At 40.6% G+C, this 25478-nt stretch overlaps 1 protein-coding gene across 1 annotated transcript in view; it reads left to right on the top strand.

Annotated features, from left to right (window-relative positions):
- Positions 1-288: 288 nt before the first annotated feature.
- The window catches only part of JMY (junction mediating and regulatory protein, p53 cofactor), a 106952-nt gene continuing 81762 nt past the window's right edge, over positions 289-25478 (top strand). Inside the window, exon 1 of the mRNA XM_047088439.1 lies at positions 289-1839. Within this exon, the coding sequence (XP_046944395.1) occupies positions 811-1839 (1029 nt within the window). The 5' untranslated portion in view covers positions 289-810. The remainder of the gene's footprint in view (positions 1840-25478) is intronic.

A 25478-nucleotide genomic window follows, 5' to 3' on the forward strand; every position in this document is an offset into this window, starting at 1 on the left:
GAGACTCAGAGGCCACCTGTACCGCAAGGCACACCTGGCACTCTGACCGTCTCCAGAGCCAGCAGACTGACTGCTGCCAACTGCCGGCTCCAGTCTTGGGAGAAGGAGTCTGCGCGGAAAGATGCACAGAGTCCTGCGCGCGGCCGCTTGCAGGCGAGGGCGGGGGACGCCGAGGGGCGGAGCCGGCGCGCGCGCACGGGGTGTGCGCGCCGCCGCCGCGTCACCAGCGTGCGGCACGTGCCCGTGTTTACGTCCCTCGTGGAGCAGCCTACGTCAGCAGCCAAATGGCAACATTGTGGCGATTCTGAAGCTTAGAGTTTAGGAGACGCGTCTCTCCGTCAGGCCGGCTCCGGGCGGTCGGGAAGAAGAGAAGAAGGAGGAGGGGCGGGGAGATCCGCTTGGACGAGCGGCCGGTCTTGACCGCCTACCGGCCTGCCTGGCCCCGCGGGACCCGCGCCTCACCTTCAGAGAGCCGAAGACGCAGCACCGCGGCCTCGCGCTGGGGGCGGCCGGGTCGGACGCGAGGCGCCGCCGCAGCGCGGGGCTTGTAAACAGATCCAGCCGCACGTGACCATGTGAACTACCTGCTCCGGGGACGCGTATTGTCTTTCCCGCGAGCCCCGCCACAAAGAAGCGCGGCGGGTTCGAGTGCTGAGGGCCGGGCGAGCAAGCGGGGAGAGCCGGCTGGCGCGCTAAGATGGCCGAAGGCGCCCAGCGAGGGTGAGCAGGGGGCGCGGTGCAGCCAGCCGGTGAGTCTTCGGGCGGGCAGGGCCCTCGGCGCCTCCCCCGCGGCCTGGCTCCGGAGCCACCATGTCTTTCGCGCTGGAGGAGACGCTCGAGTCGGACTGGGTGGCCGTGCGGCCCCATGTGTTCGACGAGCGCGAGAAGCACAAGTTTGTCTTCATTGTGGCCTGGAACGAGATTGAGGGCAAGTTTGCCATAACCTGCCACAACCGGACGGCCCAGAGGCAGAGGAGCGGCTCCCGGGAGCAGGCGGGGGCGCGAGGGGGCGCGGAGCCCGGAGCATCCACGTCGGACGGGACCCGCGGGCCGGGCAGTCCAGCTGGCAAGGGCCGGCCCGAGGCCACGGCCTCTGCGATTCTGGGCAGGAGCCCGGGACCCCGGAGGAGTCCGGCCTGGGCGGAGGGCGGCTCTCCGCGGAGTGCGCGCAGCCTTCGAGGGGACCCGCCGCTGCGGAGTTCGGCCGGCAAAGGGGCGAAGAGCCCTCTCAGAAGCCCAGTGCGGGCTCAGACTAGCCCGGTTCGAAGGGGATCTGAAGGCAGAGATGTGGCGGGGGCCGCCCCTTCGGCGCCTCCGGAGGCCCCGGTGTCCTCGGTGCGAGTAGTGAGCGCCTGCGGGGCGGTCTCCGAGGAGATCGAGGTGCTGGAAATGGTGAGGGAGGACGAGGTGGCCCCGGGAGCCCTGGCGCTCTCGGACGCGGAGCAGCCGCCGCCTACCGCCGAGCTGGAGTCTCCGGCAGAGGAGTGTAGCTGGGCTGGGCTCTTCTCCTTCCAGGATCTGCGTGCTGTGCACCAGCAGCTGTGTTCTGTGAACTCGCAGCTGGAGCAGTGCCTACCCGTGTTCCCCGAGGAGCCCTCTGGCATGTGGACCGTGCTGTTTGGGGGGGCCCCAGAGATGACCGAGCAGGAGATCGACACTTTATGTTACCAGCTCCAGGTCTACCTGGGCCATGGCTTGGACACCTGCGGCTGGAAGATCCTGTCCCAGGTACTTTTCACTGAGACCGACGACCCTGAGGAGTATTACGAAAGCCTTAGCGAGCTGCGGCAGAAGGGCTACGAAGAAGTGCTTCAGCGGGCCAGGAAGCGCATCCAGGAGGTAAGAACCTAGTCTGGGCTGTAGCAGTCCTTGCTTTTGGTTACTCACTGCCGGGGGTTGAAACCTCAGTCTGGACTGTGCGCATGTGGGAAACTTGTTTTTCTGGACAAGAGAAGGGGAAGAAGATGGGTTCCTTACCATTCTCCCCCTTAGTTCCTTTCAGTGGTAGGAAACCCGTGCTTTACCTTTATTGGCCCTCTGAAGGAACTTTGATACAAGTCTTTAGATTTTCTTCTTCCATTTATCAAATAGGTTCTATATAATAAAAGTTCGGTTTACTCCTCCGTGCTGGAAATAAAATTAGAGCCACTGAGGCCAAAGGCGTCAGGTAAATGGACACCGTGTGTTCATTTCTCTCTTGCCTCTCTTTGCAGCAATAACTGCCCAGATGTTAACCCTACTTTTCTGGTCCTGTTCATTTACTCATAATAGTTTGTCTTTGGGAATACACTTGGTCTTTTTTTTTTTATCTTCATACGTAGTTTGGCACTTAGGCAAATTTTAAATTCGTTTTCCTCCAAATGAGTGGCCTGTCTAAATGAAAAGGCACCACTCTCCATTGGATGCAAATGTATTTTTAAAGGTTTGTAACTACTCTCAGAATCTCTCAAGTCTTGATAACTGGCTCATGTTTCATTCCTGTTTTAGGGAGGGAAAACAAGGTCCTGGGCAGGAATGTTTATTATACTTTGTGTCCTTCTAAGAGTAAAAGTAGTACCAAGCCTTTTCAAACTTTCTTAGGCTTAAAATTACATGAAATAATGGAAAAAGTCTGCATGGGTATGCATGCGGAGCTCTACAAGCAAGATAAGATATGCATAATTTGAGGTCCTGCCTACAGAACAGCTTCTGCTGAAGGAACTTTACTAAAAGAGTATTCCAAAATATATTTTAGTTTTCAGGTAGTCTGTATGGTTCAGTCTGTATAGAGTGTGCAACTACTGATCTCCTGGTTGAGTTGGAGCCCCAAGTTGAGTGTAGAGATTACTTAAAAATAAAACATCTTGGGAAAAAAAGATACACTTTAGTTTTTACCAATGGACACTAACAGATATTTCCTCAAAGCTACTATTTTTAGTATTACTACTAATTGAGGTTAGAGGTGGGGTGGGGAAATGCTCCTTTTTATGGTGTTTATATTCCTGACATTGTGTTGTCATCTGTTAACCATGCCTGTGTTTATGTAATACTTGAATCCTGCTATTAAGGCTAGGATGCTCATCTCCTGGTTTCTTCATAGAATAGTATGGTATTTTTCATTGCTAGACTTGGAGACTTAGGAAATAACTTTTTGTTTCCCTAATCCCACAGTGCTCTCTTAAAACTTACTGAATTCAGGTTTTCATTCCTTCCTGTTAGTTTATTTAGTGCTAAGCATCACCCACCTGGTAATGTGATCCTAGAGTTCCAGTGATCTGTTTTTATTTTCCACCTTATCATCTTCTGGCATCTGTGTTCTCCCTTAAATTCTTTTTGGAAGGAAGTGACAAATTTTAAATGGTCACATATATTTTCTTTAGAGTTTTGTTAAAACTGACCTGTATTTTTTTTTTAAACTGGAAGGACAAATTAGTGCTTCTTTCTCTTACACTTTTTTGTTACATTTTGCAATTCTTACATTTCTAAAGATGTAGGCAGGTTTAGTTTTAGTTTTGTTGATATTCAGAAAAAGTAATTTTGTCTGGTTTAATTCAAATAGGGTCAAAAATGAGGATTGCCAAAAAATGTAGTTAATTAATTACAGTTATCTGGAACTCTTCCATGGGGGTGGAGTGTTACATTTTTTTAAAAGAATATCTTTTCCTAATTAAGGTTATATTGACCATAATAAATTCTCCTTAACGGAGAGAGGTTTAAAGTTTTAAAGAGTATTTTGTGTTCTGGAAAACAACTCAGATGAAGTTTATTGTAAATTCGTTGGACATTAAATACGTACATACATTTTTGGTGCTTCATTTAGTTGGCTTGAACAGTATTTGAAAAATAACAATAACAACAAATTCACTTATAGTGCTCACCCTGATAGCTACTGGAACTTTATTTTGAAAGAAATGAGGCTTAGTGGGGAAAAAAGGGTGGTGTGATTTAATTAGTGACGTCTGCTCTGGGCTTGATAATGGGAGTTTAAGAGCACACCAGCCTTGTTTTTGTTGTTGTTCCCTAACTGCTTAAGTTTTTTACTATTTTAATAGTTTGCAATAACTTTTTTAAAGTAAAATATTTATGGAAATTTTGTCAGTTTAGTACTAATGATTCTGTTAAGTTTAGTTATTACCTCTCATTGAATGGTTTTTTTGTTCCCAATTTTGAAGTTGACTTAATTTGTGGCAGTGGCTATAGGTGTTCAAGCCAGGTGTACCTGGTAAATTAGACACATTTTTAGATACATGTTACTAGAAAATTTAGTCTTTGGTTATGGTTTTCCCTCTTGTTGATTTCTCTGGGTCTATTCTGCTTTTTTTTCCTCCATAATATTCCTTTTCCTATCTATTTAAAGGCTTCAGCTTAAAAACCACACCTGTTTTTGTTCAAAATACTCAGTAAATTGTTGAAAGGAGTTGTTTTTTTTGTTTTTTAATTTTTTTTTTATTTTTTGTTTTTTAAGTAGAACAGACTGTACTGCTAGATTGTAAACTTTTCAAGGTCACTGGCCTTGACAGTATCTTGGAATTCTCTTTGCCATCCCTGGTTCAGGGCCACACATCTTGTGAGCACTCGATATTTGTGGACCAAGAACATGAGAGGTGGTTGTTTTTTTTGTTTGTTTTTGTTTTTGTTTTTTTAGTATTATGAGAATTTAAAGGATTTGGAAGAATCTTTTTGATTTATAGTTGTAGGTAAATAAAATTTTAAAAATTGATAAATGTAAATTCCTTAAGGGACTGTACAATTTGAGAAGTAGGAGTAAAATGTTTTAAAACTGTAAAGAACTTTCTAAATAAGAGGTTGTTATCTGGCATTGATGAATTCCCTATAAATTGAGGGGAGCTATAGATGGACTTTAATGGGGTCCTTTAAGGTAGTGAGCCAAGTTTTATATGCACAGACATATTTGGATTTTTGGAGAGAAAGACTATCAGATTCTTCAAGGTGTTCCTCAGAAAGGGCTTTAAATCTGTACTGGTAATTCATTTGCTTTGTAAACTTTGGGCATAACTCTTGGAGTTTAAGTATTGGAATACACTTATGATTTAATATGGGTTATAAGAAATACTCCTATAGCTTTGTTTTGTGAAATAGTGAAGAATGAAAATCTTAGGTTTTCTGCTAAAAGTTTTATTAGTGATTCACAAGTTGGGTCGACTAGAAATAATCTGAGGAGCTGCAGTTGACACAATATTAATGAAAAAATTTTAGATGACATAAGAATTGTAAGTAGAGCTTTAATCTTGAAATTTATTACAGGGTAGATTAGATTTGTCTTGGACTTTAGATGGGTTTAGTGAAGTACTGCTATTTATATAGCAGGCACTCAATCCCTGAACCCAGTGCCACCAGGGCCTCTTGGAATGGTTGCAGCAGTAGTGTTGGTTGTAGGTCAGAGCTGAGGATCATATTATAGTGTATGTGCTTGGGTGGCCCATACTATGGCTTACTTACCTGTGATGACCTGAATTTTGTAAATAATTTCTGTGTAAGGACAACTATTGTTGAAATGGTTGTGGTCCTTTAGATAGTAAACTTTATGATAGTAGGCTTGATTAAGATCTAGTAATCATTGTTCTCTTTGAAATTTATTATGTTTATAAAATTGCTCAGGTAACTTCTTCCCAGTGATTTTAATTTATTTCCAGTAAGAAAACAAAACACTGAGAGCTGCATGTGTTTTCATAAGTAGCCATGTAAGGAATGCTGTAGACAGAGCCTACCTAGTGTTTGGAGTCAGAAAGACCTGGCTTCCAAATAGGACTCACCACTTCTCTGACCTGCTTAGTTATTTAACCTTTTTAAAACAGGGAAAAGGGGAAGATATTTAAAGGATATCTTGAGATTTAAGTAAGATACTATGAAAAAGTACTTAATAATGTGTCTGGCACGTATAAAGGAGGCTTCAGGAAATGTTCATTTTTGGGTTTATTTTGTTTTTTTTTGTTTGTTTTGTAATAAGGATTCTGCAGAGTTTTCACCTCAACATTTATTGCAGGGAATGTAACTAGTATTTATTGGAACTACTTAGGTATTGGAGTTTCTTATTTACTCTCTCTTCATCATTCCGACTCTCTTTTTTGATAAGTGGTATTTTATACCCATTTTACTGGGGCTGAAGTTGAGACTTGAAGATGTTGGATTTGGCCAACCTTAAACAGCTAAGTTGTGATCAAACTCAAATTCAAATTTAGATTTGTCTTAATCCAAACGTATTTTTTCTGCAATGCCTTATTGAAGACAATAAGAGGGATGTCAGTCTCCTGAGAATGAGAGAATGGTACTATTTAAACATATTAGTTCAATAATGTGTTTTAAATTAAATAACTCATTTGTTTAATTTCAGGTTCTTTTTGATAGGTATGTGTGGGGCAGAGTCTCCATGTTGTGTTACAGAAGAAAGAGGTTCCCTAGCGGTGTAAGGGTGGGTTTATGTTAGATAAGAGTGCCTAATTGCTGTTTTCCTTTCTATCTTAAAATGACTCAGCTATAGATGACTCCTGACTTGAGAGGTTATTTAATGTAAAGGGCCAGGAGCTCTAGGAAGAATGCTTACCATCCCTTCTCCCAATTATGACTTAATTTTTGTGAACAACTAAGATTACAAAACTCTAGAGCCACATTGAAATCTCAACTATATATAGAGTAGATAAGTCACAGTATTTTTAGAGCCTTAGGGTGCTGGCCTTTCATTGGGCCGGTGTGCCTTGACCCATGATTAGGTATAAATAATAGAAGCAGGCTCAGAAAGGACATAATATAGTTGCAGTGGGGAGAGCTGTTCTGCTTGTATATTCCCATAAAAACAGTGTAAACACAGTTGAATAATGAAGCCAAGTGAATTTTGTGCGATTCTTGAAAGTTGACAAAAGACTTGAACGGTAGAGGCTATGAAAACAATGACTTAGATACTAATCATTTTCTTCAATCATGTGCCGAAATAAACTTGGCCATTTTTCACATCACTGAAGAAAAAGTATAGAAAAGAGATGAATATATGCTTTTAGGTTAGTGTGTCTGTAATGCAGAAACATGGAGGCTGGTGGCAGGATAGCAGCACCCTTCATGATAACCGGTTCATGTTCACTTCATTTCTCTACTTGCTGTTTAACATCACATGATGCCCAGTCCACCACATATTTTACAGGCATGAAATCAGGCACTGTTTCCTCCTTGATAAAACAAGGCCAACTTTGACAAACACTTGAGCAATGTGAGTTCAAGGGTTTTTTTTTTGGGGGGGGCAGGGAGATAGAAGGGAGAAGGTGAGTGGGAGGTTTGGTTTGTTAAACACAATTGTTGGGTTTGAATTAGCAATCTTCACTCCTGAAATCTTCACATGTAACTTTAATCAGTCTCTCAGTGTTCTCCATTGCTGCTTTATTTGAACTTTGTGGAATATTGTGAGAAGTGGGAATTGAAAGCAAAAGGTGGTCTTCCATTGATGCTTAAAAGTCTGTGTGCTTACTTTTTTTGTAATGTAAAGTTTCTCATGGCTCTTTTCACTCTTTAATAGGCCACGATCCGCTCCCTTTAACTCTGTCCAGTTCCCTCAGTGATTGATGGGAGAAAATTTAAGTTGCAAGGGTAAGAAAAGACAATGAAGACTAAACTATAGTTCTTGATGCTGTTTAGTTTTTGGTAGAGGTGGTGAAGTACATTTGGCCTTTCAGGCTTCCTGTAGAGGACTTATTTCTCAGTAGCCTTAATGCAGTAAGTTGTTAAAGCTCCACAAGGGCAGAGAAGGATTCATTCAGCAAAAACCTAGAAAATTTCGTGAGTTTTCTTAAGTGTAGAAAATCGCCTTTTTATGTTTGTCCTTGAATGTTAAATTTTATATGGTTATAATTACATATGATAGACTCTTTTCACTCTGTGTTGAAGGTTTTATACTATAGGCTGTGAAATGAAAATAGGCCTGATGGGCTAGAGGAGAATGGTCTTAAGGATAAATATATGAAGTTCCTTTGTTTAAAAAAATTGTTTTTAAATGTTTATTTGGAGACAGAGAAAGAAAGCGAGCAGAGGAGGTGGGAGGGGGGTGGTGGGAGAGAGAGAGTGGGGGGGGGGAATCCCAGGCAGGCTTCGCTTGATCTCACGAACCATAAGGTCTCATCTAAAACCAAGAGCTGGATGGCTAACTGAGCCACCCAAACGTCCCTGAAGTTACTTCATTAGCATGGGGTTTTATTTGTAACTTTAATATTTGAAGGTGATGGCTAGAGGCTTAGTTTATATAATGAATATTAATGCATTTAGGTAACATAAACATAGGGAGAATACAGTGATAAAAATGTCATTTTCTTCAGAAGAAATTTTGAATATGGTTCATCACCAAATTGGCCTGCTGCTAGGAATTAGTTGAGGCAGGTTTTTTTTTTAAATGTTTATCGACTTGGTTTTTAGAATGTTTATTTTTGGCGGGTGGGGGAGACCGAGACATCCCAAGCAAACTCAACACTATAAGCGCAGAGCCTGATGTGGGGGCTTGAACTAATGAACTGTGAGATCATGATCTGAGCAGAAATCAAGAGTTGGATGCCCAACTGACTGAGCCACGCAGGCACCCCATTGTTTTTATTTTCATCTTATTTTTTAAGGCAGGGTATTTTTTACAGAGGCTCTCACTACACTGCCTTTAATTAGTGTTTAGGGGAAAGAAAACTTACTGAACATGGCTCAGGAAAATGTGTATTTTTCTCCTAATTCTGATACTAGTGGCTTGACCTTAGGGCTGTCACTTACCCTCTGTCTTAATGTCTGAGGTAAGACTGAGGTTAGAGATAAAGGATCTGGGTGATTTACAGTCCCCGTGTAGCAAGTGTTGGGACCTGATCCATTTGTTTTATGTGCTTGTATCCAGGTGTAGGTCTCCCTGCTGTAAGGTAACTGTTTAAGTCACAGCATTTTTCATTTTACTACATCTTTTTAGGCTCCGAAAAAAGCCCTGATGCATTTTTGGGTGCAGAGAGCGTTAGAAGAGGGCAGAAGTGTTTCTTCCTGTTCTTGGGCTCCCTTTGTTCATTACTTGTTGTTGAAGGTGTTTTGTTTTGTTTTCCTTTCCTTTGGTGCATTTCCCTGTGGTTTCTAGTATTAAAACTGCTTTTCCCAGTTTTAGATAACTTGAAGTTACATTTATAAAATAAATGTCTAGGGGCGCCTGAGTGGCTCAGTCTGTTGGGCATCTGACCTCAGCTCAGGTCATGATATCACGGTCCGTGAGTTCGAGCCCTGCGTGGGGCTCTGTGCTGACAGCTCAGAGCCGGGAGCCTGCTTCAGATTCTGTGTCTCCCTCTCTTTCTGCCCGTCGTCCCCCATTAACGCTCTGTCTCTCTCAAATAAATAAATGTTAAAAAAATGAAACAAATGTTTAGTTACTAAACATTTAATAACTAAAGCTATTTCTTTAAGCTTTTCTTCCTCTTCACCTTCCTATCTAGGTGAGTCTCTTTCCTCTTTAGTGACACCAGTGGGGCCATGACTGGAGTGACCTGTTTAAAGTGACGTATGTGAGATTTTAATTTCAGTCATCAAAGTACCTTTATTGAATGCTCCCCGCTTTCTGTTGCTCAAGCACTGTGCTGAAGTATTTAAATACATTATCTAAATTAGCATGTAGATAGAAGTTGAGAGGTAGGATTTGAGTTTTTTTGAGTCTTTGCTCTACTTAATAGCTTTGTGAATATGGGCCTTACTAATTCTTCCTTGGTTGCTGCTTCTGTAAAGTCAGGGAGTACTGCTTTTGTAAACCGAATATGGCTCTCCTCATCTGTAAAGTGAGGAGAATACTGCTGCCTTTAAAAATAGATCTAATGTAGGGACACCTGGGTGACCCAAATGGTTAAGCATCCATCCCACCTAGGCTCAGTAAGCATCCGACTTTGGCTCAGGTCATGATCTCACAGTGAGTTCCAGCCCTGCATTGGGGCTGTGCTGTTAGCACAGAACCTGCTTCTGATCCCCTGTCTGTGTCTGTCTCTGTCTCTGTCTTTCGCTCCCCCCACCCCCCACCCCTTGCCCTGTGCGCGCGTGCTCTCTCTTTCTCAAAAATAAATGAACATAGGGGCGCCTGGGTGGCTCAGTCGGTTAAGCGTCCAACATCAACTCAGGTCACGATCTCGCGGTCCGTGAGTTCAAGCCCCGCGTCGGGCTCTGTGCTGACAGCTCAGAGCCTGGAGCCTGTTTTGGATTCTGTGTCTCCCTTTCTCTCTGACCCTCCCCCGTTCATGCTCTGTCTCTCTCTGTCTCAAAAATAAATATTAAAAAAACATTAAAAAAAATGAACATAAAAAAATAAGAAAAAGTGTACATTAAAAAAAAATTATTCAAGTACTTAGAACAGTGCTGTATGCCCAGCAAAACACTTGGTAAATGTTAACCCTTAATATTAATCTTCATATCATACTAAGATGTAGGGATTTTACAGTAGAGGAAACAGATTCAAAGAGAGTAGATAAATTTGTCCAAGGTAACATCTGGCATATAAGTGGACCAGATTCAAATTCAAGCCTGATTGATTCTATACTGCTTTCTTAACCATAGGCCCATCCTCTTTCCTGTAGAAACGGAGTGAGGCTAACTGATAAACATTGTCAAATTGAAACACACGGTCAATGTCTCATCCCTGGGTGAAAACATTAACAGTGTTTGGCTGCTGAGTGTTTTTGGAAAACCTTGATTATATAGGAGGCTAATTTAAGTTTGTGCCTGCATTTATGGTACATGAAGCTCATTTGTGAGATAGGATGCATATGTCCGTCTTAAAAGAATCATTTATAAAAATAATAATTTTGGGTGGAGCCTGGGTTGTTCATTCAGCTAAAATGTCTGACATACGCTCAGGTCATGATCTCAGGGTTCTATTTGTGGGTTCAAGCCCTGCATTGGACTCTGCTGTCAACACAGAGCTCACTTCAGATGCTCTCCCTCCCTCTCTCACTGCCCCCTCACACTCGTGCTTTCTCTCAAAAATAAACATTAAATACAATTTTTTATAACCACAGGAAGAAAAAATGTACTGATATTTAAATATTCTGTTGTAAATTCTTCTGCGTATATAAGGTTGCTAAGGGTGAGTTGGTTTAGACAGTGTGATGATTTTCCTTTTCACAAGTGTATTTTACTTTAAAGATGATTTATTTTCTAATGCTTTTTTCTCCCCATGGTAGAGCTAGAGAATTTGATATAGTCTGAGTTAAGACCTGAAATCTTCCTACCTATTCTGCTGTTTATTCTCATTTAAAGAATTAGTCCATAACATCTAATAGTGAATATTTTACTCCCTTTCCTTTAATTACTTATTCCTCTTAAATAATTATCTTATTGGCTAATTTTTTTCTGGCTAGACAGGGGAAGAGGGCAGTTAAGTGTGTTAACTTCTCTTTATCTTTTTAATTGGAAATCCTACCCCTTTTTTCTCTTGTATTAGGTGATGTGAATTTTGGTAGTGGGGTTGCTAAATGAAAAGGTTATGAAAGGTAGGGTTAAAGAAATGAAGGATTAAGAGAGAAAGGGGTCAAGAATTAACTTCAGTATTTAAACTTGAAAAATTAGTGGGAATGGATATCTTTGTTTTAGGAAATTACATGCCAGCCCACAGTTTGAAGCCTTTGTGGGTGCTTGTTGGAGGGCCTTGAAGTTGGCTTTTTATTTTTATTTATTTTTTAACATTTATTTGTTATTGAGAGATAGAGGCAGAGTGTGAGCAGGGGACAGGCAGAGAGAGAGACAGAGACACAATCCAAAGCAGCTCCAGGCTCTGAGCTGTCAGCATAGAGCCCGACACAGGGCCCGAACTCACAAACCGCGAGATCAGGACCTGAGCTGAAGTTGGTCACTTAACCGACTGAGCCACTCTGGTGCCCCTTGAAGTTGGCTTTTGAATTGGTTTTATATTACACATTGCACCTTTCAAATTTCAAATAAGACTATTTTATGTATCTTGGTGGAGATTATATAAATGAATGTCAAAATGGTAATAAAAGTGTGACAGTTTGTTTTTAACTCTTACTGTATCCCCAGTAGAAACTCCTAATCCCTGGTTCCCAAACCCCTTGTTGCTGGCTCATGTGAATATTAATATTTTGGTCGACTTTGCAGGATAGGATGGTCTTTTTAAAAGTCAGCCTTTTCTATAGCTCTTCCTTTTTTTTTTTTTTTTTAAATATTCCCTATTCCTTTTGTTTGTAAGTATCCCAGACAACCCTGATCACAATTGATTTGTAGATACTCTAACTGAAATAATTATTTAAGAAAATAGTAAGGGTTGGGGTGCCTGGGTGGCTCAGTTGGTGAAGCCTCCGACTTCAGCTCAGGTCGTGATCTTATGGTTCTCGAGCTCCAGTCCCACTTCAGGTAAGCTTGAGGCCTGCTTCCAGATCTGTGGTGACAGTACGGGGCCTGGGTGGGATTCTCTCTCCCCCCTTCTCTCTGCCCCTCTCTCATTCATGCTCTGTTTCTCAAAAATAAATAAGTAATATTTTTAAAAGAGGATAGTAAGGATTAACTTCTGGAAGTCCTTATAGCCCTTAAATCTCCTCATTGGTCATCTATTTAGCATATCCTTTTGTGCCAGGTGCTAGGTGTGCCATAGAAAACAAAGACACAACCCTTTTCTTTAAGCTTCACTACAATTTTTTTTTTAAGTTTATTTATTTTGAGAGAAGAGAGAGAGTTGGTGATGAGCAGAGGGAGGAAGAGAATCCCAAGCAGCTCTGTGCTGTCATTGCAGAGCCCCACACAGGGCTTGATTGCACGAACCTAGAGATCATGACCTGAGCCAAATTCAAGAGTGGCCTCTTAACTGATTGAGCCACCCAAATACTGTCATTCTAATTGAACTTAATTTATGTTTTTGTTTGTTTTAATCTTTATTTATTTTTGAGAGAGAGACAATATGAGCAGGGGAGGAATGGAGAGAGAGGGAGACACAGAATCAGAAGCAGGTGTCAGGCTCTGAGTTGTCAGCACAGAGCCTGGCATGGGGCTTGAACCCATAAACTGCGAGATTATGACTGGAGATGAAGTTGGATGCTTAACCCACTGAGCCACCCAGGCGCCCCTATTTTTTATTTTTAAAAATGTTTATATATTTATTTTTGAGAGAGAGCACAGTTGGGGGTGGGACAGAGAGATAGAAGGAGACAAAGAATCTGAATTAGGCTCCAAGCTCTGAGCTGTCAGTGCAGAGCCCAATGCAGGGTCCGAACCTACGAACTGTGAGGTCATGACATGGCTGAAGTTGGATGCTTAAGTGACTGACCCACTCAGGTGCCCTGACTTTTTTTTTTTTTTTTTTTAAACAAGTCAAATTTGAGAATTTCCATTTTTTTTTTTGGTTGAAGAGGAGTGGATAATTAATGTGCTCTAGGACAATTGGGTATACCTTTGGTTTTTTCCTTTACTATAAATAACATATTTTCTTCTACAGATGAAATAGAATTTGTAATTGTTATTACAGGGAAGGTAAAGCATTTGGGATACAGAGTCTAGATGGTAATACAAATTTTGCTTCATCTCACCCTTGAATTCTGTATACGTAAGCTACCTAATTGTCCTAGTCTCATAATGTTCACTTTTTGAAATGTGAAGCCATTATAGAAAATAATGTGCCAAGCCTAACCCCAGTCATTACACAAGAACAGTACTATTAGTGCAATTTTTTTTTTTTTTTTTCTGGAGATAGTCTTAAACCTCTTTTCTAGCTTAATGACATGAAAAGTGTAGCAGGGCTGGTATACTGCAATAATACCTTTAGAATCAAGTAGCCATTTTGGAAAGTGCAATGGAATAAATCGGTAGAGGGAGGATTACAGCACATCACTTGTGCTACAGGTCAAGGTTTTTGGAGATAAAGTTTTTGAGTTTTCATAATTTTTAAAATTTTGTCATTTTCTCATGTAGTGTGTGAATAGGTTGTTTTTAAAACTGGTGTTTGATGTCTATGTTTGCATGTGTGCTCCTGGAGTCTTAAGATAAGTCGAGTTTTATTCTCCTTCTACCCTGTGGTCATCTCTCATCCTAGAGTAGTATGTATGTATGTATGTATGTATGCATGCATGCATGCATGTATTTATTTATTTATTCTAGGGAGAGGGCAAGAGGGGGGTGTGAGGGGCAGAGGGAGAGAGAGACAGAGACAGAGAGAGAGAGAGAGAGAGAATGAATATCTTAAGCAGGCTCCATGTCCAGTGCAGAACCCAGTACAGGGCTTGATCCCATAACCCTGGGATAACCCCATAATCCCATAACCTAAGCTGAGTTCAAGAGTCTGATGTTCAATTTATTCAACCACCGAGGTACCTCTCTCGTCCTAGAGTTCTAAGTCTAACATTTCCAACTTTCCCTTGATCTGGGTCTCTATTGAGCTTCTTTTCATTCCATTTATCCAGAGCACATCCTCCACCTGCCATCCCTGAGTTGGTCTGTGGATCTCTGTGGAGCAGCACCTTTAATCTGAGTCTTTGCTATTTCTGTGGAAATGCCTTACTTCCCTCAATTCCCAGAACTACTACTCAGTTCTTCCAAATCTGGTGTTGGTTTTAAGAAGCTATCGATTATGACATATGTTTGATTTTATGACAGATTTTCTTCAGTGTGAGGGAAAAAAACACTTTTATGTACACATTGATTTGTAAATACATTTGATTCAGAAATACTAAATATGAATTTTAGTAGTAAAGAATAAAATACACAGGGGTGCCTGGGCGGCTCGGTTGAGCATTGGGCTCTTGATTCCTGCTCAGGTCATGATCTTGTCGTGGGATTGAGCCTCCTCTGTCTCTGCTGAGCATGGAGCCCATCTGAGATTCTCTCTCTCTCCTTGTTTCTCTGCCCCTCCCCTGCTCGCGCTCTCTCTAAAAACAAAACCACACAGAGAACAAACTGCACTCTTCCCATTGCTTACCTCTGGCCTTGTAGACAGAGCCCAGATTCCTGACATTCTGAGCCATCCATGTTTTGGTTAGCCTGTTACCCCCTAATGTCTTCCTTTTTTGGTCTAAATTCTACCCTTCTTTCCAGGGCCAGATGAAGTGCCCCTCGTAGCAAGTCATTTCTGACCACTGTCAGGAATTTCTGTCAGAAATTCAGAGATCATAGAGGCCTTATGTTACATATGATAATTGCTGCCCTGTGTTTTTCTCTATTTGAGCCATTCCTGCCCTTTAAAGTGCATTATATGCCCCTAAGAGACAAAGATGGATTTTCTTGTTACTGTTTTCTAATGCCTCAAATTCCCCAATGTCTCTGTATACAGGAGGTACTCAGTTAATGTTCTTTAATCTTCAAAAAATTGGCTGTTCTACATGACATGTGTATGTAGCTAACATTTTGATTAAAGGTATGTGTTTCTCCAGGAGTAAAATCAAATTTACCGCTTCTGTGGAATAAAGAGGCTATAAATCAATGTTTGAAATACCAGAATGAGTAATTACTGTCAGCAGCCCTTATACTTGATAAAACTGGGTTTCAGCTTTAATAGTTATTAATAGATAATCAGTGATTAACATACAAAATAACATGAAAATGATTCAGCAGTTTTACAGAACAAGAACAGAATTGAGCAGTGTGCTTTGTGAATGTGGAAAATGTTTGGCTTTAGTCCTTACTTTTCACTTGAAGAAACAGATTTAATAGACCTAAGGGGAGTTCCAAGGGCCACACATCAAGTTTCATTACTGGGTTAGGACTCTCCTATCTGAGGACCCTAGTGCTAGTCCAGAGTCACTCCTTTTTACCAGTAGGTAATTATTTGCATGTCTTAGCAATAATATAAAAGTGAAGATATTTGTAGATTTCATTATGTTGCTTCTTAAACATCTAATTAAAAAAATATAAGAAGACACTCAGCCTTGGGGTTTGACACAGAGTAGGAAGCAAAGTTATGAAACTACACAGGAGAGTTTAGCTTCTGAATTTTATGTCTAGAACTTCAGTAATTCATGTTCTTCAAGGATAGTAGCAGTCCTCTAATCCTGAAGTTAGAGAAATAACGCTTGAATGAACTCAGTTTGGGAAGGTACAGAATGGGGACTCCATACATAGTTAGACAAACAGGAGGTGTCTTCTCCTTCTCTCCTCCTCTACTGGTATTGATCATTGGCAAAGAAACCAAGTTGAATAGGACTGGGGAGAGGAGTGGTGCACGGTTATTTGCAGTGATTATAGGGAGGCTCTAAGTTTTTTTAACTGTTGTCACGGACTCCTTTAAGAACCTTTGCCCTAGAAAAATTTTGCGGAGAGCAGAGTTTTATTTCAAATACTGGGTAATTGAGACCTCATAGGTTAAGAGCCTAGTTCTTATCAGGATTAGATCAGAGGAGGCAAAAATAAAGTATCCATTAGGGAAATGAGAAAGAAGGGAAAGATAAAAATGTTCTTACGAGGCTAATATGTTTGTTTAATTAATGCTTTATGCAATTGTGCTTCATTTCTTTTAAGTGTATCAACAGAGCAAAATAACTTTCTAGAATTGCATGAAATGTGCCAGGTCTTGAAGCAGAAATTAACTCAAGTTGGTATTTCTGTGCCCCTGTTCCCTGCTGTCTCTTCTTTCCTCTGCATCCTACTACTATGAGCATCTCCGTATTGTGTTGGCTGCCCTTGAGCCCATTCATTCTTGTGTCAGGCATGTTATGATTCTCATTCAGATCAGTCTACATGCTGACTCAGTTTGTGTCCGTCAGTGAATATTTCCAAATTTAGCAAACCTGCATTTTCTGTATTTTAACTTCAGGCCTTTCCTATACATGGCAAACATCCTTAATCCTAAACAATCCAACTCTATCCAATTTCTTTGTACTTTTTTTTTATTTATAGTATCTTGCACATTTCTCAGTTTGTAACCTGCTAATGTCTGCAGCACAGTTTATTTATTCCCAGGGTTTTGTGAGTTTTGGTTATCAAAATAAAAAAATAAATTGTTATTATAATAGGTTAGTGATTATATTCTTTGATCAGTTAAATTCTTTTATCATAGATTATAGGAAATGGTTTAGGCTAAAGTCTAATGCTTACTAAATTGCATCTTTTGAAGTTCTTTAAAAAAAATTTTTTTTTCAGTGTTTATTTTTGAGACAGGGGGAGACAGAGGGTGAGTGGGGGAGGGGCAGGGAGAGAGGGAGACAGGCTCTAAAACAGGCTCCAGGCTCTGAGCTGTCAGCACACAGCCGGTTGCGGGGCTCGAACCTACCAACTGTGAGATCATGACCTGAGCTGAAGTTGGATGCTTAACTGACTGAGCCAACCAGGCACCTCGCATCTTTTGAAGTTCTAAAATGCATAGACTTTGAGTATTTTCTCTATATTTAATCTATTTAGATTAAAATAGATTGCTAATTGGAGCTATAATTGGTTTTAAGGTAATCTAATGTTGGAATAACATGAAACTTTATAGCAGAGAGAACAAATTAATAAATTAGCAGTGTTAGGTGAGATGCCTTGGGCTTCTCTGCAAGAGTATTAAGTTTAGTTGCTGCATAATAGCCTTCTAAAGTACTTTTCTGTTTCAGAATAAAACCATGTTGCAAATAATACGTAAATATATTAACATTTGGATGCAGTAACTGATTTTTGTCTTGTCAACTACACATCCATGTAGAGTGGTAATGTGATTTAATAAGTGTATAGTGACTTAACGTTTTGTGTTGGCAGAAAATAGTGTCTGTTTAGTGTATTACATTTACTTTAGTGTCTCTGTAAGAAGAGCTCAAAGAAGCCTAGTGTCTGAGGATTGTCTTACTGTTAAATGGTAGCATTTGATCCCTGGTAAATGACTCCAGAAACTTTATTATTGAGAGATGTTCTATAGTTTTGTTTTCTCGTTCTTTTAATAGTTTAACTTTCCTAAAACTTGGTAGAAAATCATTATCTCAAAGAAAGTCATCCACTTTTAAGTGGAATAAAAGATAGAGGGCTGTGAATATATGTTTTCTGGCAAGAAGGAAATTACTACCTTTACTATAAAAGGATAGTTTCTAATTTATTGTAAAAATTCATTTTAATCCATTCTTTGGTTGCTATTACACATTTACTTTTCCCCCTAGTTTTCTTACTCTTCCTTAATCTAGTTACATTTTTGATATGCCACAGCCTTGAGATGATAAGCCATGGTGGAGGTGAGCACCTTTGCCACCAGTTAGAACTGATTTTCTGGGACTGTGCTGTGATTAGAAATTGATCAGCTGCAGAGCGCCTGGGTGGCTCAGTCGGTTAAGCGACCAACTTTTACTAAGGTCATGATCTCATGGTTTGTGGGTTCAAGCCCTGCATCAGGCTTTGCTGATAGCTTGGAGTCTGCTTCAGATTCTGTGTCTCCGTCTCTCTCTGCCCCTGCCCCCTCATACTCTGTCTCTCTCTCAAAAATAAACATTTATAAAATTAAAAAAAAAAATTGATCAGCTGCTGTTACTTTCATAACTCTACTTTTTAATTGTAGCTAAAAATAGATGATTCAACACATGACTTAGCTACTTTTTGAATAGTAGGTGGGTGGGCACAGGAAGAGAAACATGTATCATTTTCATATTTCTCATACCTTATCCTTTGGAAAAGTTAAGTAGTTTTGGATGTTGTGGCAAAGGAGAAAATTTAATTTTCCTATTTTTGATGTGTAAGCCAGAATACCTTAGAGTTAGGGACATAGAGAAGGAATAGAGTACAAACACCTGCTTAAAAAAAAAAAAGTACAGGGGTACCTGGGTGGCCCATTAAACATCTGGCTCTTGATTTTGGTTCGGGTCACAATCTCAGGGTTTATGAGTTCCTGCGGAGCCTGCTTGGAATTCTGTCTCTCTCTCTCTGCCCCTCCCTGACCATGTGCGCGTGTGCTCTCTCTCTCTGTTTCTCTCAAAAAAACAAAACAACAAAAAACCTTAAAAAAAAAAAGTATGTATTTACTTGATCATGACTGGAAAAAGTATAAATGTAAATCTCCTCCCCAGTCACCTCCATTTCCCTGTCTGTGGTTCCCATTCTCAGAGGCAATCAAATTTCTAGTGTGTCTTTCAGATTTAGTCCTATATACAAAGATACATAGGACATACATAACTTCCCATCTTTTTAACATTCAAATGGTAGCATTCTACATACTGTTATATATATATATATATATATATATATTTTTTTTTTTTTTTTCTCTTAACAGGCTGCATTTTATTTTGTTTAATTTTTTTAATGTTTTTTATTTTTGAGACAGAGGGAGACAGAGCATGAGTGTGGGAGGGACATAGAGAGAGGGAGACACAGAATCTGAAACAGGCTCTGGGCTCTGAGCTGTTAGCACTGAGCCCAATACGGGGCTCGAACCCACGAACCGTTAGATCATGACCTGAGCGGAAGTCAGACACTTAACCGACTGAGCCACCCAGCTGCCCCAGGCTGCATTTTTTTTTAAATGGCTAAATAGTATTCTGCTGAATGTATATTTTTTTGATAGTTTTTTGTTTTTTGTTTTTTGTTTTTTGTTTTTTTTTTTGCTGTTGCTGTTAAAATAGCGTATCTTTTCCCACATGTACTAGTATATTTGTGAGCTAAGGTAGATTTCTATAAGGGGAATTTCTGGGTCAAAGAATGCATTTTGCATAGGGGCACTTGTACCCCAATGTTCATAGCAGCACTCTCAACAATAGCCAAATTATGGAAAGAGCCTAAATGTCCATCAATTGATGAATGGATAAAGAAATTGTGGTTTATATACACAATGGAATACTACGTGGCAATGAGAAAAAATGAAATATGGCCTTTTGTAGCAACGTGGATGGAACTGGAGAGTGTGATGCTAAGTGAAATAAGCCATACAGAGAAAGACAGATACCATATGGTTTCACTCTTAGGTGGATCCTGAGAAACTTAACAAGAACCCATGGGGGAGGGGAAGGAAAAAAAAAAAAAAAAAAAAAGGACGTTAGAGTGGGAGAGAGCCAAAGCATAAGAGACTTAAAAACTGAGAACAAACTGAGGGTTGATGGGGGGTGGGAGGGAGGGGCGGGTGGGTGATGGGTATTGAGGAGGGCACCTTTTGGGATGAGCACTGGGTGTTGTATGGAAACCAATTTGTCAATAAACTTCATATAAAAAAAAAAAAGAATGCATTTTGATTAAAATTGTTTTCTGTAGAGGTACACCAGTTTACTCCCTCTCAAACAAAAGGAGGTTGCCTTTTGTTTCTACATCCTTTTCAAGACTAAAGTGTATTTTCATTTTTTAAAAATATTTTTAAATGTTTATGAGAGAAAGCATGTGTGCACGTGCACTGAAGGTGGGGAGGTGGGGAGGTGGGAGGGTGGGGGTGGGGGGGGCGGGGAGAGAGGGAGACAGAATCCCAAGCAGGCTGAGCACTGTCAGCACAGAGCCCAATGTGGGGCTCAAACTCTTGAACTGTGAGATCATGACCTTAACCAAAAATTGAGTCAAATGCTTAACCTACTGAGCCACCCAGTCACACCAAGAGTATGTTTTCAAAAACTTTTTGGTCTTACTGGTGACAGGTTTTAGTTTGTAATTTATTTTGCAATTCTCTTACGAGTAAGTTTTCATTTGTTTAGGAGTCATTTCTTTGAATCCATTACATTCTTTACCTATATTTGTATTGTTTGTGGAAATTGTCTATGTGTTGAAAGTATTTTTCCTTTAATAATTTGCCTCTTGGGGTGCCTGGGTGGCTGTTGGTTAAGCATCCAACTTTGGCTCAGGTTGTGATCTCCCCGTTTGTGAGTTCAAGCCCTGCATCAGACTCTGTGCTGACAGCTCGGAGCCTGGAGCCTGCTTTGGATTCTGTGTCTCCCTTTCCCTCTGCTCATGCTCTGTCTCGCTCTCTCTCAAAAATAAATAAATGTTAAAAAATTTTAAAAAAATAATTTGCCTCTTGATTTTATTTTGTATGCCTTTGTAGCCAGATGAAAATTTTTGCAGCAAAATTTATTAGTCTGTTTTGATAGTTTCTGGATTTTGAGTCATGCTTTAAAGCCTCTCATGATGAGATTATTTAAAGCAAGAACAAATAAACAAAACCCTACATGTCTTCTCCTAGTTTTATGATTTTGTTATTTGCATTTACATTCTTGATCTAGCTGAGATTTATTTTGGTGTAGGGAAAAAGATACAGATCCATCTTACTGTATTTCCTGATAAATGAGAGTTACCACACAATTTCTTGAATGATCATATTTATTGTGCACTAAACTTTGATATAGCTGAACTCTTTAATACTTCATTGTATTTGTATTTGATGCTTTTATCAAATAATATCAATAGTAATAATACAAATAATAAGGCCATTGCCCCCTCCATAGTTACTCTTCATAATTAAAAAAAAATTTTTTTTTTAATTTTTTTGAATGCTTATTTTTGAGAGAGAGACAGCATGTGAACGGGGAAGGGGCAGAGAGAGAGGGAGATTCAGAACTGAAAGCAGGCTCGAGTCTCTGAGCCGTCAGCACAGAGCCCAATGCGGGGCTTGAACTCAGCACCCGTGAGATCATGACCTGAGCCCAAGTTGGAAGCTCAACCGACTGAGCTACCCAGGCGCCCCAGATTTTTTTTTAACTTTAAAATTGCCCTTTTCTTATGCAATAAAAAAGTCAAGTTATTTTTTTACCATGTGGAATTTATAGATTAATTTAGTAAGAATTGATAGTTTTGTTATTAGTCTTAAATTTATATCATCTTTTGGTACCTTTAAACATTTTATGTTTATATAAACCTCTTAAGGGGTTTAAGTTTATTACTATTTTTCTGTTTTTTTTTGCTGTTTTGTTGTAAATGGAATCCTTGCTAGCTGTTTTTACTATAATAGGGTTGTTGGTTTCTGCATACAAATTATAACTAAGCTTATTGAATGCTTTTTCTGTTGTAATTTTTCAGTTTATTCTAAATTGCATTCTTAAATTGCCAGTTTTTATTTTTTAATATTTTTAGAAGTTTATTGAGAAGAGAGAGTGGAGGAGGGGCAGAGAGCAAGAATACCACCAAGCAGGCCTCCTGCTGTCAGAACAGAGTGTGATGCAGGGCTCAAACTCTCAAACCATGAGATCATGACCTGAGCTGAAATCAAGAGTGGGTAGGTTGCTTAACTGATTGAGTCTCCCACGTGCCCCAGAACTAGAATATCTTTATGATCATTTTATTGTTTGTTTGTAGGAGTAAAAAGCTAATAATAATAAAAAAAAGCAAGCATGTCATCAGAATGAAGAGAGTTAATTTGATGGTCTCAAATCAGTGGCCATTGCCTTTAAACTTCCACCTTCACTGGGGCGCCTGGGTGGCGCAGTCGTTAAGCGTCCGACTTCAGCCAGGTCACGATCTCGCGGTCCGTGAGTTCGAGCCCCGCGTCAGGCTCTGGGCTGATGGCTCAGAGCCTGGAGCCTGTTTCCGATTCTGTGTCTCCCTCTCTCTCTGCCCCTCCCCCGTTCATGCTCTGTCTCTTTCTGTCCCAAAAATAAATAAACGTTGAAAAAAAAAAATAAAAAAAAAAAATAAACTTCCACCTTCACTGAATACATGAAGGCTTACGTACTGGAGATAAGATCCTGGCCAGTGCTAAAGAAAAGACCAGACTTATTTGTCACCCTTTACCTGTCTTTTTTTTTTTTTAATTTTTTTTTTTTAACGTTTATTTTTGAGACAGAGAGAGACAGAGCATGAAGGGGGGAGGGGCAGAGAGAGAAGGAGACACAGAATCGAAGCAGGCTCCAGGCTCTGAGCCATCAGCCCAGAGCCTGACGCGGGGCTCGAACTCACGGACCGCAAGATCGTGACCTGAGCTGAAGTCGGACGCTTAACCGACTGCGCCACCCAGGTGCCCCACCCTTTACCTGTCTTAATGATTTTTCTGTGATTAGCTTCAGTCATAACTTTATTTTTTAAAGAATACCTAAAAATGCTTTTTTTCCCCCCTCCCATGTAAAAATGCATCAGTAGAGAACTGAGCCTTGAGAAATGGGAGTTGGGGCTAAATTTTAGTTTAAACCTGAGCATACCTTAGAGATACTGTGGTTTTGGTTCTAGACCACCACAATAAAACAAGTTAAATAAATATTTTGGTTGTCCAGTGCATATAAACATTTCCACTATACTGTAGTCTGTTGAGTGTTTAGTAGCATTACATCTAAAACAAAAACAAAAACAATGTATGTACCTTAATTTGAAAATACTTCATTGCTGAAAAATGGTAATCATTTTCTGAGCTTTCAGAAGCGAGTTGTAGTCTTTTTGCTGATAGAGGGTCTTGCTTTAGTATATATTTTTTAAAGTTTATTTTGAAGGGGGGCGAGAGCACGTGAGTGTGCCCAGTTGGGTCGGAGAGAAAGGGAGAGGGAGAGACAGAATCTCAAGCAGGCTCCGCACTAACCGTACTGAACCCAACATAGGTATCGAACTCATGAACCATGAGATCATGACCTAAATTGAAATCAAGGGTCAGATGCTTAATGGTCTGGGCCACCCAGGCACCTTGGGTCTTGCCTTAGTATTGTGATTGTTGACTGATGAGGGTGGTGGTTGCTGAAGGTTAGGGTGGCTATGGCTATTTCTTTTTTTTTTTTAACGTTTATTTATTTTTGAGACAGGGAGAGACAGAGCATGAACAGGGGAGGGGTAGACAGAGAGGGAGACACAGAATCGGAAACAGGCTCCGGGCTCTGAGCCATCAGCCCAGAGCCCGACGCAGGGCTCGAATCCATGGACCGCGAGATCGTGACCTGAGCTGAAGTCGGACGCTCAACCGACTGAGCCACCCAGGCGCCCCATGTGGCTATTTCTTAAAATGAGACAACAAGGGAAGTGTTCTGCATCAATTGACTCTTCCTTTTGTGAACAATTTCTCTGTAGTTTCTGTTACTGACTGGTAACATTTTACCCATATTAGAACTTCTTGCATAATTGGAGTCACTTCTCTCAAACACTGCTCTTGCTTCATTACCTAAGAGTAAGTAATATACTAAATGTTGTGTTGTCGTTTCAGCAGTCATTATAGCATCTTCTGTCTCAAGGAACCACTTTCTTTGCTAATGCATAAGAAGCAGCTCCTCATCTGTTTTATTTTTTTTATTTTTTTTTTTTAAATTTTTTTTTTTTCAACGTTTATTTATTTTTGGGACAGAGAGAGACAGAGCATGAACGGGGGAGGGGCAGAGAGAGAGGGAGACACAGAATGGGAAACAGGCTCCAGGCTCTGAGCCATCAGCCCAGAGCCTGACGCGGGGCTCGAACTCACGGACCGCGAGATCGTGACCTGGCTGAAGTCGGACGCTTAACCGACTGCGCCACCCAGGCGCCCCTCCTCATCTGTTTTATAATGAAATTGTAGCAATTCAATCACGTCTTTAGGCTGCACTTTTTTTTTTTAATTTTTAAAAAAATGTTTATTTATTTTTGACAGAGACAGAGCATGAACAGGGGAGGGGCAGAGAGAGAGGGAGACACAGAATGGGAAGCAGGCTCCAGGCTCCGAGCTGTCAGCACAGGGCCTGAGTCGGGGCTCGAACTCACAGACTGGGAGATCATGACCTGAGCTGAAGTTGGACGTTCAACCCACTGAGCCACCCACGTGCCCCAGGCTGCACTTGTAATTCTAGTTCTCTTACTGTTTCCATCACATCTGCGGTTACTTCCTCCACCAAAGTCTTGAACCTCTCAAAATTATTCATGAGATTGGAATCAACTTCTTCCAAACTCCTGTGCATGTTGATATTTTGACCTCTTTCCATGAATTGTGAATGTTCTTCACGGTGTCTGGGATGGTGAATCCTTTCCAGAGGTTTTCACTTGACTTTGCCCAGATCCATAGAGGAATCACTATCTTTTGCCACTATAGCCTTGTGAAACGTAGTTCTTAAAGAATAAGACTTCAAAGTCAAAATTACTCCTTAATTCATGGGCTGCAGAATGGATGTAGTGTTAGCAGGCATGAAAAGTATATTAATCTCACTGTTCATCTCCATGAGAACTCATAGGTGACAGGTGCATTGTCCATGCGCAATGTTGTGAAAGGAATTGTTTTTTCTGAGCAGAAGATATTTTAAGCAGTGAGATTAAAGTACTCAGTAAACCATATTGTCAATAGATGTGTTGTCATCCAGGCTACACTTTGGCATTTGCACAGAGTAGATCTACCATAATTCTTAAGGGCCCTAGTATTTTGGGAATGGTAAGTGAAGTGAGCATTGGCTTCAACCAGCTGCATTAACTGTTAACAAGAAAGTTAGTCTATCTATCCTTTGAAACTTTGAAGCCAGGCACTAAGTTCTCTTCCCTAGCTATGAAAGTCCCAGAAGGCATCTTCTTCTAATGTAACAATCTAAGACTGTTTGTCTGTATTGGGACTCTGTTGTTTAATGTAGCCATCTTCATGATTTACTTTATTTAGCTGGATCTTCTGGACAACTTACTGTAACTTCTATGTGCATACTTTCTGCTTCACCTTGAACCTTTATATTATGAGGGAGACTGCTTCTCTCCTTAAACCTTATGAAAATCAACCTCTGGTAGCTTCAGAC

Source organism: Lynx rufus, unplaced genomic scaffold (assembly GCF_022079265.1).
Source record: "Lynx rufus isolate CCGP_SWC_20201006 ecotype Redwood Valley unplaced genomic scaffold, mLynRuf1.p SCAF_1, whole genome shotgun sequence".
Lineage (NCBI taxonomy): Eukaryota > Metazoa > Chordata > Mammalia > Carnivora > Felidae > Lynx > Lynx rufus.